General features: G+C 41.1%; 1 protein-coding gene across 1 annotated transcript in view; it reads left to right on the forward strand.

The window, feature by feature from the left end:
* The window catches only part of LOC128497737 (lipoxygenase homology domain-containing protein 1-like), a 64,144-nt gene that overhangs the window by 11,801 nt on the left and 31,394 nt on the right, over positions 1–20,949 (forward strand). The window contains exons 3-17 of the mRNA XM_053467899.1: positions 9,140–9,303; positions 9,760–9,846; positions 10,325–10,457; positions 12,612–12,763; positions 12,934–13,012; positions 13,369–13,444; positions 14,234–14,310; positions 14,420–14,451; positions 14,556–14,685; positions 15,376–15,479; positions 15,841–16,017; positions 16,514–16,726; positions 18,342–18,519; positions 18,993–19,130; positions 19,784–19,983. Of these exons, the coding sequence (XP_053323874.1) occupies positions 9,140–9,303; positions 9,760–9,846; positions 10,325–10,457; positions 12,612–12,763; positions 12,934–13,012; positions 13,369–13,444; positions 14,234–14,310; positions 14,420–14,451; positions 14,556–14,685; positions 15,376–15,479; positions 15,841–16,017; positions 16,514–16,726; positions 18,342–18,519; positions 18,993–19,130; positions 19,784–19,983 (1,940 nt within the window). The remainder of the gene's footprint in view (positions 1–9,139; positions 9,304–9,759; positions 9,847–10,324; positions 10,458–12,611; positions 12,764–12,933; positions 13,013–13,368; positions 13,445–14,233; positions 14,311–14,419; positions 14,452–14,555; positions 14,686–15,375; positions 15,480–15,840; positions 16,018–16,513; positions 16,727–18,341; positions 18,520–18,992; positions 19,131–19,783; positions 19,984–20,949) is intronic.

A 20,949-nucleotide genomic window follows, 5' to 3' on the forward strand; every position in this document is an offset into this window, starting at 1 on the left:
AAAGAATCAAGATATTAGCCTTTCAGATGAGAAGCTGGGTTTTTAAATTATATTTTCTTCCCCATGAATATCACAGAGTTTCATATTGAAATACTGGAATTCAAAAGAAGGTAACTTAAGTTTAAATTTTAAGGCAAGACAGGAGGCTTCCTATTTTGCATATCTTCCTTTACTTCTCACCAATAGCAGCAAAGAAAGAAACATTGACAAAGAAAAAACAACCAATAGGCATACACCACAAGGTATATACACCCTAGCCAGTCCTTCCACTTCCTCTTTCTTTGCTGCTCACCGATAGTGACAGGTCAGATTCGTTTTTTTACAGATTTCTGTTTTAATAATATTTGATATATTATCCATTACATTATCTTCTGTATGTTTCTTGCCTTTTATGGATTGATTCCCTAGGCTTTATTCCTTGTCTTTTTAGTCCTCTCCTGAGGGCTTTTTGGTTTGTCCACTAGCACCCCCCCCCCCCCAGGATCAGTACCACACTTTCTTGTTTTTCTCTCTGCTGTCGGCGTTTCTGTCTGCCGCCGTTTCGCTGTGCTGGTGGAGCCGCTACCGGCGGTTTTCGCCGTTTTCGCGGGCTTTTCTTGTGCTCTTTTCCCTCACACCATGTTGCTTTGACGGGGAGATCTCGTCTCGCGAGATTTTGCCGCCATTTTTGTTATTTCGCGGTTTTTCTGTGGCGGCGGCCATCTTGGTTTCCTTTTTTGACTCCTTGATGCCGTTTTCGGCGGCCATGTTTTTGGTGGCGGCCGGATCTCGGGTATTTTAATGATTTGGTCGCCATTGCAGATTTATTTTCAGTCTGTTTATATTTTCTACTCGTTTGTCATTTCTATTCATCTGTTTTTTATTGCAGGTTTCTCTATTTCAGAGCCCCTGAATTTTATTCTCTGTGTGCCTCAGAGTTTATTGTTGGAGCCTCTATTGCTTCTGGCTTCAGACAGGCTGAGCCCCTGTCACACTATACAGGCTGAGCCCCTGTTGTGCGCATATATATTGAGGGCCATTATCACATTGGCTTTCGGCAGGCTGAGTCCCTGTCTCATATCCTTATATACATCAGGCTGAGCCCCTGTGATCCTATCATGTCCCAGGATAATGCCCCGAGCCAAGACGCCTTCATGGCATGGCTAGATTCCAAATTCTCCTCCTCTGTGGAGTCATTCATTTCTAAAATGTCGGCATCTATACCCCAGTCAGCCCCTCCTCCACCTCCAGCCCCGGTGGCTCCTTCTAATGTCATCTCAGACTCTGGGTCTGACAAGTCCGAGGAGGAGACTAGATCTTCTAAACGCCCCTGGAAGGGCAACAGTGCCTCAGCGGGCAAGGGCAAGGCTCCTGCCAAACGCCCGAAAATTCCTGCCCCTTCCCTGCTCTCCGTGCACCATGCTGCTGGGGATGAGGATTCCCTCCAACTACCCCTCTCCATTTTAGACGAATGGCAGGCAGAGGGTTCTGATAATTCTGAGGCGTCACTTAACCTGGCCTCGTCCAGGACTCTAGACTCACGATACGTACGTGAGTGTTTGGTGGAGGAACCCCTTCTTAATGAACCCCATCATTCCGGAGGCCCCTCGGTTACCCCCCACTCTGCCTCTACATCTACGGACCTACCGGTCGTAGACCCCTCCGGTTCTGCCCTATTCGACCCCACCACAATGCGCCATCCCAGAGCCACGGAATGGGCTCCTCCTGAGCACATTGCGCTATATATTCACAAATGGCTGCGCAAACCGTTATCTAAGGAGGTGCGCAATAAGCTACGGGCTGAATGTCCCCGTCCCTGCATTCCCGACAAGGTGGCGCTCACTCCTGAGCTTGACCCTAATGTGGTCGCCCTTTTGTCCGCCTCGCGATACCCTAGAAAGGGCTTGGAACAGGGTCTTAAATCCGCCCAGGATAAGATCCTGGATCTTGTTGGCCCCATTACCCAAATTTTGTCTTTAGCAGACAAGGCTTATCTCCAGGCCTCTCCCCTTGATCCCAAGCTTGTCCGGGAATGGGCTCTCCGGACTGTCTGCCTTCTGGGAAACGCCAACGTCGCCGTTGCCACAGAACGGCGTAAAGCGGTCCTGCTCCGTATGGATCCTCGGCTGGCAGAACTGGGCTCCAAAGATTTGGGGGCAGCCGCCAACGGAATGCTCTTTGGCGACGCCTTTGTCAAAGAGCTCAATCGTCATGTTTCCCTCCTGTCTTCGTGGAATAAAGCGAAGCTCTCCATGAGGAAGGTTTTCCAGCCAGCCCCTCGTTTTTCCTCCAGGGCTGGACGACCGCGGGGCCGGGTCGCCAGCCGTTACTCTTTCCAAGGCTCCAGATACCCCCAGCAGCCTCAACCGTCCTACCGTGGGGCTTTCCAGCAGCGACCCTTTCCACAACGTGGAGGCAGCAGAGGCAGAGCTTCTACCGGCTTCCCCAGAGGACGCTCAGGGTTCGGTGAGTACAGATGTTTCCTGTCTCTCTTCCCATCCACAGGTCGCTGGCAGGATCTCCCGTTTTTTCCGCAACTGGGTGCGGATTACGTCAGACCCTTGGATCCTCCAAACGGTTCGCGGGTATCTGATAGACTTCGTGTCTCCCCCGTTCCAGGTAAGCAAACCTCCTCCGGCGGTCAGATCCACGTCAGACCAATATCTCTTAGAGTCAGAGCTCCGGTCTCTCCAGGCCAAGGGAGCTATCGAACGGTCCAGGGGTCCCGTCTCGTTCCTCAGCTCTGTGTTCTTAGTCCGGAAACGCTCCGGAGAATTTCGCCCCGTAATAAATCTCCGGTCCCTCAACGCATTCGTGGCTTACCGTCACTTCAAAATGGAGGGTATTCATCTCTTACGGGACCTTATGTCCGAAGGGGATTGGTTCACGAGGTTGGACCTCAAGGACGCCTATCTCTCGGTCCCTATCCACCCGGATCACAGGCAGTTCCTTCAGTTTCTCTGGGGCGATCAACTTTGGCGATTCCGCTCTCTTCCGTTCGGCCTCAGTTCGGCCCCCTGGTGCTTCACGAAGCTCCTCAAGCCGGTGATGGCTTTCTTCCGCTCTCGGGGGATTACGTGTATTGTTTACCTCGACGACATTCTTCTTTTCTCCAGGTGTCGGACTCTCCTCCAGGGACAGACGGATTTTGTGGTCCGGTCGCTACATCAGTTGGGCTTCATCGTCAACACGCTCAAGTCCGAGTTGGTTCCTCGTCAGCGGATTCAGTTCCTGGGGTTCATCATAGATTCCAAGGCGGCTATGCTGCGTCTCCCGAGGTCAAAGATGGTGACTATTCGGAAGGAGATCCGCGTCCTTTTGCGGAAGGAGGTTTGCTCCCTTCGCATGCTAGCTCGAGTAGTGGGTCTGCTTTCAGCGTCCATCCAGGCCATTTTTCCAGCCCCTTTGCACTACCGGGCTCTCCAGCGCTTGAAGGCGCGACACCTCCGCTCTCTTCCTTCCTACGATCAGCCGATCCGGCTCGATCAAGAAGCTCGTCAGGAGTTGAATTGGTGGCTTCGTCATATGGAGGCCTGGAACGGCCGGGCCATATTCGGGTCCCAACCCGATTTCATCCTGGAGTCCGACGCCAGTTCCCTAGGCTGGGGTGCAGCATCCCTCACCGAGGCAACGGGAGGCTCCTGGTCGCTGGAGGAGCGATCCCTCCATATCAATTGTCTGGAGCTGATTGCGGGGTCGTTCGCTATCCGCAGCTTGGCAAGGGACCGTTCCGATTGCTGTCTCCTTCTCCGTATGGACAACATCTCGGCGGTGCGGTACATCAACCGCCTAGGAGGTACGCGCTCCAAGCTTCTCGCCGATCTGACGAAAGGCATCTTCGATTTTTGTCTCCCTCGCAACATCACCTTGCAGGCGGAATACCTTCCGGGTCCGGAGAACCTGTTAGCAGACTGGTTCTCGAGACATTGGAGAGATGCCAGCGACTGGAGGCTTCACCCGGGGGTCTTCCAGGACATCCTGCGTCTCCGAGGGCCTCTACACCTAGACCTCTTCGCGTCGAGGACGAACCGCCAGCTCCGGGAGTTCTTCAGCTGGCTTCCAGATCCGGAGGCCCTGGCGACGGACGCCTTCACTCAGGTTTGGCCGGTGTCCGGCGCTTATGCCTTTCCCCCCTTCGCCCTGATTCCTCGGGTCGTCCACTTTCTTCGGCGTGCAGGAGGCTCCTTGGTTCTGGTGACTCCGCTTTGGCATGCGCAGCCCTGGTTCCCGGCTCTGCTGGAACTGTCGGTTCAGGATCCGTTGGCCATTCCGGTGTTTCCGTCTCTTCTGACGGACCCGGAGGGGCGGTTTCACCCCCTCCTCCTAGAGGGACGCCTATCTCTGGTCCTGTGGACAATCTCGGGGGACCCCAGCTTGTCCAGGGCCTATCGGAGGTCACTCAGTCCCTGCTCCGAGAGTCTTGGGCTCCGGGCACCCGGAAGTCTTACCGGGCGGCTTGGGGACGATGGGCTTCTTGGTGTTTGGGACAACACATGGATCCCTATTCGGCCCCTTTAGAGGGTGTTCTTAATTTCCTGGCCGGCTTGTTTCAGGAAGGTAAGTCTTATAGGACTGTTAACCTTTTTCGGTCAGCCGTTTCTGTTGGCCATGTAGGTTTTTCGGGTGAGCCTGTGGGTAAGGCTCCTTTGGTGTGCCGTTTGCTACGGGGCATTCGATTGTCCAGGCCTCCGGCCCCTCGGTATGACTCCCTGTGGGATGTGGCCCTGGTCCTGGATTTCCTTCGGGCCTGGCCCGATAACGATTCCCTGTCTTTACGTCAGTTGTCAGCTAAACTTACCTTGCTCTTATGTCTTTTGTCTTTTCGCAGGGTCTCTGACGTTCGGGCTTTCGATGCCTCGGCTATCTCTTTCTCGCCTGACGGTATTCGCTTCTCCATTCACAGGTGGACTAAATCTCTGTCCTCTTCCGTAGCCTACCCTTACCTGTCCGACGATCCTAAACTTTGCGTTGCCAGATGCGTTCAGGCTTACCTGGCACGTACGTCGGCCCTTCGGTCTCCCTCTTCTTCTCAGTTGCTCATCTCGTATGTTCGGCCTTTTCAGCCGGTCTCGAGCCCTACCTTAGCCAGGTGGGTTCGTTGGTTGCTCTCCCTGGCGGGTGTAGCGACCTCTTTTGGCGCCCACTCGGTCAGGGGTGCGGCGGCCTCGGGCGCTCTTCGGGCTGGGGGGGCCTTGAGCGATATTTTGTCGGCGGCGGACTGGTCTCGTGCAGCTACCTTTCGCACCTTTTACTTTCGTCCGCTATCCTCTGCAGTTCCCGCGTTGGTGTCGGGCGTTAAAACTGCAAAATAGGAAGCCTCCTGTCTTGCCTTAAAATTGGAAATTATTCTAGCCTGGGTGCCCGAATAATTATAATTTTAATAAAGACAGGAGGCGAGTATTTTCCCTCCCTTCCCTCCCGTTTAGCTTCGGGATCCATGGTGAGGTAATTTTCGTTTGTGGTGTCTTTTCCTCCTGTTATTGTCATTAGTGCATTTCGGCGCTTTTGTGGTGATTACTGCCTCTGATATTACAGCTTCTGTGTACCTGTGCTCTCCCTTACCGTATCATTGGTATCTGGTACTGTTACGTGTTCTCTTTGCTTTTCAGCTTGATGCCCTGTCCGGGTGGTACCCCTCCGGGTTGAGATCCTTCGTTACCTGCTGTTGAGGTTCTTTCCCATGCGGACTCCCCTGTTCCTGTTTGGAGCCTGCCATGGATCCGGTCTTCTTGTTGTCGGAGGTCGTCGGCTGTTCTTCGCCTTCTTCTGACTTCTGGTTGGAGTTCCAGTTTGTGTCCGGTGTTCGTCGCCGGTGTTTGGATGTTCTTCGTAGGTTCCGGTTCGCAGCGGTCGCAAGAGGAAGTGGAAGGACTGGCTAGGGTGTATATACCTTGTGGTGTATGCCTATTGGTTGTTTTTTCTTTGTCAATGTTTCTTTCTTTGCTGCTATTGGTGAGAAGTAAAGGAAGATATGCAAAATACTCGCCTCCTGTCTTTATTAAAATTATAATTATTCGGGCACCCAGGCTAGAATAATTTCCAATTGTCCAATGCGTGTGCCACATTTTATTTAGGTTGCATGCTGGATATTGTATGATAATATGCATCATTTATATAGAGCTCACCTAACAACGTTCAACCTCACAGCACAAACATGTTGGTTAGGAAATAAAATTAGCCACAGTTACCTCGACATACCTGGGATCTGGAAGATAAGTTTAACGAATGAATGAAAGAGGGTATTTCCTATCACAATGAAATAAGATCATAACATCACTACAGGAAGTAGCCATCTGCATATGGGAAATTCCATAAAATGAGGACAGAAAGGCTAAAAAGTAGAGAGTAATAAAGCTGGGTGCCTTGCATTGCAAGGCACAACCAACTAAACTTAAAGTAAAGTAGGTTTTCCCAGGTTGAGATCCAACAGACGAGCTACTGTAGCTCAAATTGCTGAAAAACGTAATGCTGGTTCTGATAGAAATGTCTCAGAACACACAGTGCATCAGGGTTTGTTGCATATGGCCACGTAGCCGCAGACCAGTCAGGGTGCCCCTGCCCACCCCTGCCCACTGCCGAAACTGCCTAAAATGGGCACATGGGCTTAAGAACTGGGCCACGGAGAAATAGAAGAAGGTGGCCTGGTCTGATGAATCACGTTTTCTTTGACATCACATGGATGGCCGGGTGTGTTGCTTACCTAGAGAACACATGGCACCAGGATGCATCCATGGAGGCCCCACCTCGCAACTTACAGGACCTAAAGGGTCTGCTGCTAAAGTCTTGGTGCCAGATACCACACCACAACTTCAGGTCTAGTGGAGTCCATGCCTCAATGGGTCAGGCCTGGCAGCAAAAGGGGGACCTACACGATATTAGGCAGGTGGTCAGAAATTCCTCCCTTGCTGTTATTTTTCACATTTTTTAAAACTATACTACCATTAAAAAAAAAACTCGGAATGTAATTCATAAGTTTAGACCTGGGCTCATAAATGTGTCTTTTATGTGAATTTACATCAATAACCCAAAAGTAGAATATCCTGATGAAAATTAAATAGGAGTTAACTAACAATCTGTTGTATACACCTGATACATAGCCATTTGCTCCTTAATTTAACATAAAACAATCTTCTTGCAGAATCACCAATATCAATTAAAAGCACAAATAAAACAGCAATTTTGTCATGAGGCTTATACAACTAATGTTCAAGAAAGAATTGAAACTACAAATTGGAATTATTAAAGTAACCTAATAAGTTAGCTAGTATATGCACTGAGTTCATTCCCAGATACCTCTGTCCCCAAAGACAACCCCATTGTTTATCAAAACGATGTTTTTGCGAAGAAGTTGATGCTATATTATAAGTGTTGTTGCAATAATGATAAAGCACCTTCTTCCGTAGAAGATACAAGCTCTTTTCTGAGCAACCAGTGCTGTCAACATGAAGGGACAATGAGTAGCTCTCAGCAGAAGTAGTGAGCTAGAGTCACTCCTACCACGTTTGATCTTAGATGATTGATTGAGATGTCCACTGGTAGCTGTCGTTAAGTCAATTGCAGGGGTAGCTCTGAAAATGCATCTTGAATTTTGGAAACTTGAGGACATTTACAAAATAAAGGTATGCTTGTCTTTAAGACACCTTTTCCCATGGCACATAAAGAGTTGCACTTCAAATTGCTACATTATGTATAAACTAAGTAATCAATTTCCTTCTCTGTTTTTAAATATCCTATATAGTTTTGGGTATATTTTGTTCATATAGTTTGATTTTGGATGCAGACCAAACTTCTAATCCTTAAATATTTTATATGGATGAATGCATTAGCCAAGTTGAATGTTTTAAGACCTGAATAATTGATAATGCTAATCATTGGGGTGTTGCATTTTATGAATGAACAGTTGCAATGAATTTTCTGTTTGATAAACCCGTCTAGGAAGTTATTGCTTGTAATGCACAGCTATACAACAAATACGATAAGTATCACATTCAATACATTCATGAATACCTAAGAAGCAATGTAACTCTGTAATGAGTTTAGCATCCACATCTATTATTAACTTCAACCACTGGGTGCCAGAGGAATATGTTCAACCTTCTTATTTTTTGTGTTTTTGGTGCATGATGAGTTAACATATCAGCAACATTTAAAATGATTTCTCAACTCTCAATTCACCAAACTATGTACATTGGATTTGTCTAAACCAGATCCACGTTAGGGCTCATATCCCATTTTATCCCTTGTTTTTCCTCTGTATCCCAGTGCTTCCTAACGCTAAGTATCAATGATATGTACAAAAAACAGGAGAAAATGGGTTTATAAATGCCTTATTTAGTTTTATATTGTACTACTAAGACATGTTGAAAAGCCATGTTACAAATATCTTTTAAACTTTGTAAAATAAACAGCCACCTGATGAGTAGGTCCTCTAAAAGAGAAAATAAAACTCAAGAAATAAGAGCAACAGTAAGAGTAGGAAGACCATGATTACTCCATTCCTGGTGAGGAGAAAGTCCTATGGTCTGAGTTCAGTTCTGATGAAGTCCCCGTGGGCAAGTGCATGTACTGTATATATTTAAAGTTGCAGCACCAAGTGAAGGCGGAATTGCAGCTCTTGACTAGTTCTTATACAGGGCAATTAGTAATTCCGCTCCAGTCCTCTAAGGAGACAGACTGATCTCTGGACTGGACTGTAGAGAAGTGTTTGGACTTGGGTGACCACATCGGCCATGTTTTCCATGACACATATAATTTTTACGTATTGATGACCAGCACAGGTGACGTGCTGCCTGCAGTATGTGGGATGTACAGACTCATGGAACAGAACCAATCAGTCAGTTATATATCCCCCATACTGCAGGGAAGCATTTTATCCGGGCTGGTCAGTAGCATGCAAAAATGATATGTGTCCTGGAAAACATGGTTGATGTGGTCACTCTAGTTTGGACAGACACACTTAAGATTTATATGTTTTATACTTTAATTATTATATCTATTGTATCCATGTGTATTTTCACCAAAACTGGTGATCCTCCATATATGACATTACCTCATCTTTAATTAAGCAATTACTTGCCCTTAATATACGATATGTATATGTATATGATATGTATTCATTTTGAGATTATATCTTGTTTTATTTCCTGTGTAATCTGTTTAGCTGGCAAGTGGAGCGTATCAATCATAACCAGTGAAGTGGCTTTTGCCGGAACTACATCTCAAGTGTACATTACCTTTTATGGGCATCGGAAAGCCTCAGAGCCTGTTTTTCTGTATAGTGATGAAGAAGACACATTTCAGAGTGGTCATGAGGATACCTTTATGGTGTGTAAACATTTATCTTCATGAATATGTACTTACATACTAAAGATAATGCTAAAATAGTAGTATTACTGTAGGTAAAATTCCTATAATTGAATAAGTGTTCTAGACCATGCTCATCCCTATAAAACAGGTGGGGAAACAATTGGATAAGTACTGTACATATTGCTTTGATGTATCTGTTTGGAACACTTTCTGCCACACTGTAACATTTTAACTGTAGTCTTGAACCAACTAATGCCTTCCTTCATCATGCATGAGCATGCGTAACATATATTATTGTATGGAATAATATATGTTGTTTGGTAAAAGATCTCCTATTTATCAAATCCAAATGATTATTGTTGATATTATTAAACATCTCTGCTTCGTAATGAAAAGATACTTATATTTTAATTAGTAAGAATTAATAGTGCTATTTTTGTATGATCTATGGCTAAAGTACTATTTTTGAAATAGATTAACATTGGAGATGTTGGGGAAGTCTACAAAATACGTATAGGACACAGTAATTCTGGAGAATTTCCTGCGTGGCACTGCGAACAGGTAAATGATTGCAATGTAAATACTGTACATAAAATGAAGATTATGAAAACATGAAATATAGCTTGATAACACTTATTTTTTATTCAAGCAATGAAAACATTTCAGCACCCCATTAAGGCAGAATCAACAACTAACTTGATTAAAGTGATGTTCTTTTGGCTTATATAATTCTAGGGAACACTTAACATTTTTATTTAGGCAAAAATCTATCTATCTATCTATCTATCTATCTATCTATCTATCTATCTATCTATCTATCTACCTATCTCTATCTATATATAAAAACATAAAAAAATTACTTTTTATTAAAAAAACAAGGGAATTTCTAAGTGACCTTTAAACTTTTGAACACTAAGCTATTTATGTATAATGTGGATATCAAAATAATATAAGTCTTCATTTTATTAATTCACCTGCCAAAAAATCCTGTTTTACACATATATTCTACTGCTTGTATTTTATTCCTTTATTTCTATAGGTGAAACTATTAAATATTTTCTCCAATGAGCAATTTATCATCAATGTCAACCGCTGGCTAGCACAGGATCAGGATGATGGAGAGATCTGCCGAGAGTTTCCAGTTACCCTTCATAGCCACTCTCAGCTTCCAGGTACATTGACTACAAATGTGGATAAATTCTCATAATGTCCATTTTCTCCTTTTCTCCTTACTCTATGTAGGAACACTTGAAAAAATCGAACGCATCAGCAAAACAACTTGAAATATATGAAAGCTTTGAAAACATGTCAAACGAAAAAATACAGTGATGCCATACAATTATAGTCACCACTATTCACTTTTATAGACTCCGTGGTTTATCTGAAAAGCACCAGGCTGTACATTTACCTAGAAACCTAATTACTGTAACAATATTACTAGCGTCCAAGTGATGCACATTCTGATTCATTCCTAAAAGAAAAAAAATATCTCAAACTTTGCTATGGGTGCTGACAAAGTTAAAACATGCTTTAAATACTAAGCAATAATGGCACATTTTTATTGGCTAATATTTTTTCTTTTTATTGATGTATTTTTTCATGAATTTTTTCATGGTTAGTTTTAAAAGGAAAAATAAAGAATCCGTATACTGGTGCACATGGCTTGGTAAGGTTTTAGGTGCACTTCTATGTTTCTTATAAACCTGTGCTGATTTTTATTAAATACTCGTTACCCTGGCACTTTGGCTCAGGCAATCTCTGTGGATACACTGCATCTGATTTCATATTTGTACTTTGATTCTTAAGTTGCTAAAATAAGTGGACCTGTCACTATTGAGATTTGCTTGAGAATAATTGTACCTTTAGACATGTGCAAATTTCGTTCCCTGGCCATCTGGGTCATTCAAAAATGTGTTAACTCTCTCTAAATGTTTCCCTGCCCTCTCCGCCAACCACTTCCGCCGACAATTTCCACTTCTGCTGAGCTCTTATGCATCTTCTTCTTCATCTTTTATCTTCTATCTTCGTCCGCATCTCCACAGACATAACCCGAAAAGTGCCGTCATATTGCCCATAGTCCACGTCAGGGCAAGATGACAGCACTTTCAGTGATGTCCTCTTTTCCATTTGGAGGATCCGAGAGAGACAATGTCACCGCAAGCTCCACCATATTGCCCTCAGTTCACGTTAGGGAAAAATTATAGTGCTTTCAGTGACATCCTCTCCCCCAATTGGAGGATCGTGGAGAGGACGCCACCGGATGTATTGCCAATTTGGCGGACGTTCCGGCCGGGTTATATCCGCAGAGATAACAACGCATAACGACGCATAACAACAAGAGTATGCAGAAGTGGAAGTGGTCAGCAGAGGAGGTAGGGAAACATTAAGAGAGCGCAAGAGAGTAAATGAGAGTGGGAGAGAGTGAGTGAGAGTGTGAGTGAATGTGGACCCACTTCTTGTGGTATATGAGAAAACCAAGACTGAAAGAAGCATCAGTGTCCAGTTCATGAGGAGATAATGTTGTTGATGACTCTTTTGCTCAGAGAAGCATGATCTTGATAACGAGACACTACATCTGAATTGTCAGTATGAGTGTACTCTGAATAGAAATAATAACCCGTCACTGTCAGAAGAACAGTTTTATGCAATTCTTTTTAGAAGCAGGTTCTTCCTCTTTAGAGGTTCTGGAGTGTGAACCAGGAGCACACTTCTAAAAACTGCTGAAGGATGGCAGAGAGTCACTAAGTTATTGGTCATAGAAATATTTATGGTCCTTAAAAGGGGACAACATTTGACAGTCTAAGTGCTAATGCTTCTTATGTAGCTTTACCAGACTTCACTCCCTGTTTTACATTATTGCCCATTACCAGAGTCAGAGGAATATTAGAAGAAGTCATATGAGGGCTTTGTGCAGGGATGTTACAAAGAGCCATAGAAACCAGCTAAGCTATGGTAGTAGTGAAGAAAACAAATAGACGCAAAATGGTACAGAACAACAAAGGCAAGATAAATAAAACTACTAAAATAATGAAAATGTATAAAACGTTTACAGCACAATAAGAGGTCAGTAATAAAAGGTATACTTATCTGCTACGGCAGCAGCAAAAAAAAGAGGATGCATTTCTGTCACTGACACTATTTTAAATTTAACTGTTTGTTTTCTGTATTGTTGACCTCAATGAAGTGAGCATAAGTTAAAGTGACAGGCCCACATTTATGTTTTATATTATTGATTGTAATTCAAAGAGAATACAAGTCATTTCTATGTTTGTTGATAATTGTGTTTTCCTTATAGCTGTTACTGCAGGAACTGTTTTCTTTTCTAGTGACAAACTACGAAATCCGTGTTGTGACAGGGGATCTATGGAATGCAGGAACCGAGGCTAATGTTTATATAGCAATTCATGGTGAATATGGGGACACAGGATCTAGGCAATTGGTTAGGACAAACAAACCCAAAAGATTTGTAAAAGGACAAGTAAGTAGCTCTTTCAGTTAATATTAATAGATTATCAGGTGGTGTTTGGCCATATGAAGAGGTGGACACGTGGCAATTTGCATGCCTAGATACATCATCGAAATACATACGTATAGAAGCATTGCTGAAATCAGCTAGAATATTAATTGCTTTATTGTATTTCCTTTCAGACTGACACTTTCACATTAGAAGCTGTCCATCTTGGGAGTTTACATACGGTCATTGTAGGCCATGATGGACTTGGAACAGGTAATAAATATTAAAATAAATATGTGGTCAGATAAAAGACTTATTGGTTTCACAAACAATGATAATGTATGCAATGTGAGGTGACCTGTGATGCAACTAGTATTCTTAATGGCCAATTTTGGATTGTTTCCCTTGTACCACTAACCCTAGGTACACCACTAACATGCACTGATACATACAGTCACACTAATACCATGCACTAACACCCTCCCACACACACACATGCTTTTGAAACTAGTTTATGCTAACACCATACACTAACATACACACCATATACTGTTTAATAGAAAACATGTTTCATTATTTATACTGAGATTTAATATTAATTTGCAAACTTTCATATTTCATTAATTTAGGCAATGGATGGTATTTGGAGAAAATAATTGTCTACGATCCTGTGAAAGATAAAGAATATGCATTCTTCTGTCATAGGTCTGTAACTGATTCATGATCATTTTACAATGTATCTATAGATTATTCATTTCTTTTGGAAACAGCAGATTTAATATAATAATGCTATTGAAACCATTTATCAAAAAAAAAAACATGAACAAATACATCAAGAAAAATCAATTACACCAATGCAAGGGGCACTGCTAATGCTATGGTAATAATACATTTTATAGTAGTTATTTGATTCTGTTTTATGTGTAGTACTAATCGGATAGTTGTGCTAAGCTTGTCATTTATCCAAAGTATCATTTTTCAGCATTTTTACAGCATAGTTTTAATTCTTGTAATCTTGAAGCTACAAAATATTTGGATTTTTTAATGCCATTATATTTAAAATAAATGAGAACATTTCATTAAAAGAACATTTCAAAATGTTAGCTCTCCTTATAGTGAGCTTTCAATATAATTTCATATAATTTTGTTCTTCAGTTGAGTTTTACTATTTGGTGTAAATCAGTGCATAGTTAAATTCTGGCATAAAATCTGGCATAAATCTGGCATAAAATCTTTTTATCATCCAAAATATTTCTAACGTGCATCCTAACATGAGAATATTACACAAATGGGGCATATCCTGCTCTGTTATAACTAGGCAATACGTCTCTATAATTTAGTAATTTGAATAATTCCATCATTCATGTAATTTATATTAATTATGATACATTGAGAATTGGGTATTTTTTTTGCTTGCACAAATGATGCCATGGTCACATATTTTCCATAACAGTCACCATTCTTCATTTTCATTTCTTCTGTTTGTTCACAAAGATGGCTAGATGAAGGAGAAGATGATGGTAAAATTGCAAGACTAGTGTTTATTGCAGATGAAACCGATTTCCCAGCCAGTAAGTCTTAAAATAAAAGCTAAATAAACACTACGATTTTTTTTTATTATCCATGCTTTGGAAGTTATAATGATGTTTACAGATAAAACTTTTTTTTTACATTCAACAGGACAAGAGCTTGAGTTGAAGAGGAAAGAAATTGTAAGGAGTTCCGTTATTGTTTATATGGCACTTTGCCATGTTATGGGAGGTCTACAAATTAACGTTAATAAAATAACCATTTCTATTTGTACTCCTTTAATCAGTGGCACTCAGAGAAGTGGAAATATCAAAAAGGCAACCTCCTACAGTTCTATTGCAAAGCAACAGGGAAATTTATTCGGCTCACTCCAGACAGCAAAGTAGATGCCCTTGGAGAAAAGAAGGATAAATATGGTAAATTGATCTTGAAAGTGAACATTTTAGTATTTGTGTGTGTCAAACCTATATTTCTTTATGTGACAAATGGGGTAGATTTGGGTAAATATGTAAAAAAATGTTTTTTTAGATTTTTAGCTTCAAGTGGAAATGGAAACCTATTAGACATACATGTATGACACTGGATTGTTGATGTATTTCATGGGTTTATTGTGAATCATTTCATACAGTTATCCTACACAATTTTTTTTGTATCCTGGATCAGTTTATGTTTCTGTGATATGATGAGGGCTTCCTTTTTCAACCTGGAGCAAAAGGGGCAATTGCACAGGACTCAGAATTACCTTAAGTTCCATGGAAGCTGTGCCTTAAGCCACCTCCCATTTGTGAGTTGGAGATGTGAGCAGCCATCAGCACAGACCTCCCCGAGTGCTTCCTCCATTGAGTCCTCATCACCACCTGTTGCTGGAGAGTTCCAGGATATGATGTCATGTCCTATGTCCAGCAGGAGGACTCATTAAAAGAGGTTTGTGCCAGTAGCTGCACAGATCCCCACTCAGGTACAATTGGGCTGTTCCCCAAAGCCCTTTCATGTATAAAGACAGCACTGGGCATAGCAAATAGGCATGTGAAATATTTGACTTTTTGTTATGTTTTATATTGTACTTTACAAACCCGAAGCAAATAAATATTTATTCAATTGTTCAGGTGTTTTTGATATATTGGTAAAAAGAGGAAACGTTCGAATCTTTAACAGTCATGAGATCAAAGCTCTTGCCTTGGCGATAGACAAGGGGAAAGTCACTGCTATGGTATGTTGAATACCTTTTGGATTGCATTTCTTACTATATTAATTTTCTTTTGCCACTCATTATTTTTTGGCCCATTCCCCATGCATGCAAATTATGTAAGTCTCCTGGTTACAAGGTCTAGCAAAGGGCCCTAGTATGACTGAATCACCCACAAAACCATACCTTTATTTTTATGTTTTATTTTAATGCTTCCTTTAAAGTTCATACTTTGGAATATATGACATTTATATAGCAACTCATTTGATTTAACACAAATCCATAAAGGTAACAACTCTCCTTATCGTCATCTTCTGCCTGTACAGTATACATATGAACTGGTTGATATTACTTGTGGATTTGGTTGGTTTATTTTATTTTCTAGGATAACAGCGGCATTCTTTGTGAACTATGTGTTCACCTTCAACACAACCGTTGTGTTACCTTAGAATCTACAAGAGTCCCGGGTCTCACTGTTTCTTTTGAGCGTAACGGTGAAGCAGCTGATGGGTATACCGATAACTATGCTGGAATTTCCAAAGAATTTGTGGTGCATGTCAAGGTGAATTAATTATTCTTAATAAACATATTTCAGGTTTTTTGAAGGTACATTCTAATACTGGAAAAAGTTGCACTGCTTATTTTTCCAATAGGAGAACAATTGAATTGAATGGTATATATATATATATATATATATGTATATAAAATATACAAAATATATAGGGAATATAGAGCAAAAATGTATGGTAACAAAACAATCTATGTGTTAGCACTGTATAATAGGGTGTATAAATTATATACTGATTTGCCAGCATGTATTTTTATATGGATGTCAAATTAACAGAATAATATGGTTTATTGGGTTTATTGTGATATTTTTTATATTTAACTCTTGGTCTTAGGAAATGATCCACTTCTTACTTCTGTGCAAAACCAACATAACAGTAATGTTGTATTGCCTTCTTTTTTGTTTTGGATATCTTGGAAAGGTTTAGCTTGAAGAATGTGTGTATTTGTCCTGCCTTACTGATATTCAATCTCTGTTCTTTTCATTTTAGGGCATTTTTCAAGATGAGGCTATCATATTATTGACAACCAGCTGGAGCCAGGCTTTGTGTATCAAGAATGAAGGACTTTGTAGTGGAGCTGGGAAACAGACTCCGGATTCCCATTGGAGAGTCCATAAAATCAGCCCCACTGTCTGCATGTTTGAAAGTGTAACACATCCTAAAATGTATTTATGCATCAAGAATGGGCAGTGTCATGGCAAAGTAAGCAAATATGTTGCCTTAATAAGGTCTGTAAAAATGCTAAGAATGAATAATAGATTAAAGTTAATATTCATTGCTTTCTTTTCAAATGAAGGGACAATTATATATATATAAATACGAAGATAAATGTAAATTAAATATTACATTTAGTTTTTCTTCACTATTGGACAAGTTCACCAAATCTTTTACTCCTTAATGAACTTAGGATGTCATAGTATGGTATATTTCACTAGTGGTACGTGGAAGATCTGTAGGGGCTCTGTGCTCTCACATGAAGAGTAATGCCACTCAGCATAAGTACTGATTGCACTTCAGTAATTTTTAATTCCACCACATTCATGTAGTCTATGATGGTAGTGTTAATGTGGATCCCACCAGAAACACTGAAAATAGCAATTAAAGCTATTAAAATAGTTAAAATAGTGAAAACTCACATTGATAAAGTCATTGTGAGAAAATGATTGTCATATTTATAATCCCTTTTAAGAACAAGAGTTAAGAGGAAAAAAACATTGCAAGAGATTTGAGGGATGTTTGTATACCCCTCCAGACTGCAAAGCATTATTTAAGCCCGCTGTGTGTAGTTTTATTTTTTCTTAATACACTATATGACCATCACACCTGACTATCACACCTATATGACTTTTTTGGATAACCCATTCCAAAACCATAGGTATTAATATGGAGCCCCACCCTTTGAGGCTATAACAGTCTTCACTCTTCTAGAAAGACTTTCCACAAGATTTTGGAGCATGTATGTGGGAAATTTGTGCTCATGTAGCCAACAGAACATTTTTGAGGTCATGCAATGATGTTGGATGAAAAGACATGGTTCACACTGCATCCAAAAGGTGTTCAATGTAGTTAGCGTCAAGGCTGTTTATAGGGCATTCAAGGTCCTCCTCACCAAACTTGTCAAACCATGTCTTTATGGACCTTGCTTTGCACACAGGGGCAGTTTAATGTTGGGTTTGGAAAGGGCCTTACCCAAACTGGCGTCACAAAGTTGGAAGCATATAGTTGTTTAAAATGTCTTTGCTTGCTCTAGCATTAACATTGCATTACCCTATTTTGTTTGTTGGGGCCTAGAGCTAGGTGCCTAGCTCAAAACCTGTAAAACATCCCCAGACCATTATCCCTCCTCCAACAAAATTCCACTACGCATTACAGTAAGTAGTATTTTCCTGGCATCTGCCAAACCCAGATTTGTCCATCAGACTTCATGTGTGATTCATCACTCCAGAGAACATATTTCTACTGCTCCAGAGCCTAGTAGTATTGTGCGTTACTCCACTGTAGTCAACACTTGGCATTGCACATGGTGATCTTCAGTTTGTGTGCAGCTGCTTGGCAATGGAAACCAATTTCATGAGGTTCTCAATGTAGTGCTTGTGCTGATGTTGCTTCCACTGTAGTGAGTGATTCTACAGAGGACAGGTGATTTGTACACACTACTCACTTTAGCACTTGGCCAGCGGCTCACTGGGCATTCGCCCCCGGCCCAATGTTACTGCTGGCCAGTCCAGGCCTGTATATCATCAGTATAATAATAATATAGGTTAAAAGGCTTATCTGAAGAAATTTCTTATTTTTTTTGTCTGTGATTTTGTAACAGGGAACAGGAGATGATTATTGTCATTTCACCGTTGAAAAAAATATGGACACTGGATCAGTCATCCTGGAATCAGTCAGGAATAAAGGAATCTATATTGGTCTTCTACCCAATGGGAATGCGGTACCAGTGGTCCACACTGGGGAGAAAAACATGATTTTCTATCCAAAGGTCATCAAGTGTATGTATTAGCTGCCAAACCATTAAGACGTTACACTACAAAATACTATTATCAACCATAGAGTAATTAAAAATACTATAATACTACAAAGCATAATGGAAGGCGTATAGAATAGAGTTTAATGGAAGAGGAACTGAAAGACTCAGTTGGATGTACAGATTTTGTCACATAGGAGGTATTATTATTACCTTTTTTTATTAAGTGTCACCAAATTATGCAATGTTGTACAATTGAGCACTAGGGGTAATTGAAACAAAAGGAAGAGTGAAAAGAGGGAGTAGTTGCTCTCATAGCAGTAATTAATTTGTTGTTTCAGGACACACACACGCATGTTGAGTGTCATGTGGCGTGGTGTTTGATTAATATTAATATTGTTAATTAAATAAAAGTATAAGAATAAAAAGTAGCCTGAAACCTAACATTTCCAGAAAATAAATAAATAAAATTGTTTCACTTTTTCTAATATATTTTAGTTGGCAGAAAACCCCCTGCAGGATCATCTGTAACACCCAGCAAGAAAAGGGAAGAGATCAGCAAACACGATGGAGAACTTGTTAAAATCCAGGGGCCGCTGGCTCAGAGCCCATCAGTGTCTCCACCCTTGAGCCAAAGTGAGTTACAGCATTACTACAAAGATCTGTTTCATGTCAACACATACATTTTTCAGGAATACAACAGGGGGGAGGTAAACCCGATTTTATGGGATGTTATCTCATACAGCATGTAATGTTACAAAAACTAGGCAGTATTTTGTTCTCTGCTTATTGTAAGTGTGCATTTATGCCATATTTATGCCATACACATTCAATGGAGCTCTTGTTACCCACCTTTTTGTTACTTTGTTCAATATTTTATTTATGTATTTTAAATGTGAATGTATATCCATATACACTGTATTGACAAAAGTATTGGAACACCTGACCATTACACCAACAAGGACTTTTAAGACATATTCTAAATACAGAGACATTAATATATAGTTGGTCCCCTCTTTGCAGCTATAACAGCTTCCAGTCTTCTGGGAATGCTTTCCACAAGATTTTGATGTTCTTCTGTGAGAATTTCTCCCATTAATCCAGTACATCATTTGTGAGGGCAGGCACTGATGTTGATGAGAAGGTCAGACTTGCAATTTCCATTAAAGTTCATCCCAAAGGTGTTCAATTTGGTTGAGGTCAGGGCTGTTTGGGCCGGTCAAGTTGGTGTAAGAAAAATTTTCTGTTCTTGAAAATATGATGTACAAGTTTCCTTTACTATATTACAGCAGAGCCAATCAAAGAAGAGATACGTGTTCACACACCTAACTCACATGAATGGAAGGTGTCGGTACTGACAGGCAGTGTTGGAACTTTAGCTAACGTCACCCTATGGGTTTATGGAAGCAGAGGGACATGCGGGCCCATAACCCTAAGAGAAGACAACCTAGAACAGCCTTTTCAACCTCAACAAGAAGATCAGTTCATGGTAATGTCTTCCAATGTCATTCTGTTTGGATATCATATTTAAATGTAGCTGAATACCAAACTCACTTATGTGGTGTCAACAAATGTAACACTGAAGAAGTAAATGAACAGGGCAAGTTTGCTATGGAAAAGTTGACACAAACTGTTATTTTTTGTGCACTCCCATATACATGCTCTTGCACAAGACATACTTCAGTCTTTTGGGAATTCATCTTTCAATAGGTTAGATATTTTATTAGAAACAAAAACTGTCTGCGCTTCTTACCCTAATAAAGTTGGCAACAAATATATAAACATAATATAAATGAGAGGTTTTGGTTATATGAATTGGCCAAAGCATAATTAAGCTCACCCGCCACGTCAAGGCACACTCTCAATAGGGTGAGAACCTACTCTCACCTCCTACATAGTGGTTAATAAGGTTTTGGTAGCAGTATAAACTGCTTTGTGTGCCCACTATGTAGGAGGTGAGAGTAGGTTCTCACCCTATTGAGAGTGTGCCTTGACGTGGCGGGTGAGCTTAATTATGCTTTGGCCAATTCATATAACCAAAACCTCTCATTTATATTATGTTTATATATTTGTTGCCAACTTTATTAGGGTAAGAAACGCAGACAGTTTTTGTTTCTTGTATGCATTGTACAGCCAATACACTGTTTTTGCAGCATGCTTACACCTGTTTGGTAGGCCTCGTATTACACATTTGTATTATTTGAGCCTGTGACTAGCTTAGCGCACCGACATTTTTTCTTTTCCCTGTTTGTAGATATTTTATTAGTTTTATATTATTGTGATGTTTTGTGCTGGATAACACTGTAATACGCTGTGATACACTCATTCATATCAAAAATTGTAAGTATTTAGAAACAGGATAAGCTGCCCCCATTGAGTCACATACGCCAACTAGCTAACATGTGATTGCCTCCCCCTACTCCCACTGATTTCAATGGAATCTCAGGCTACCAGG

The sequence above is a fragment of the Spea bombifrons genome, chromosome 5, assembly GCF_027358695.1.
Source record: "Spea bombifrons isolate aSpeBom1 chromosome 5, aSpeBom1.2.pri, whole genome shotgun sequence".
Lineage (NCBI taxonomy): Eukaryota > Metazoa > Chordata > Amphibia > Anura > Pelobatidae > Spea > Spea bombifrons.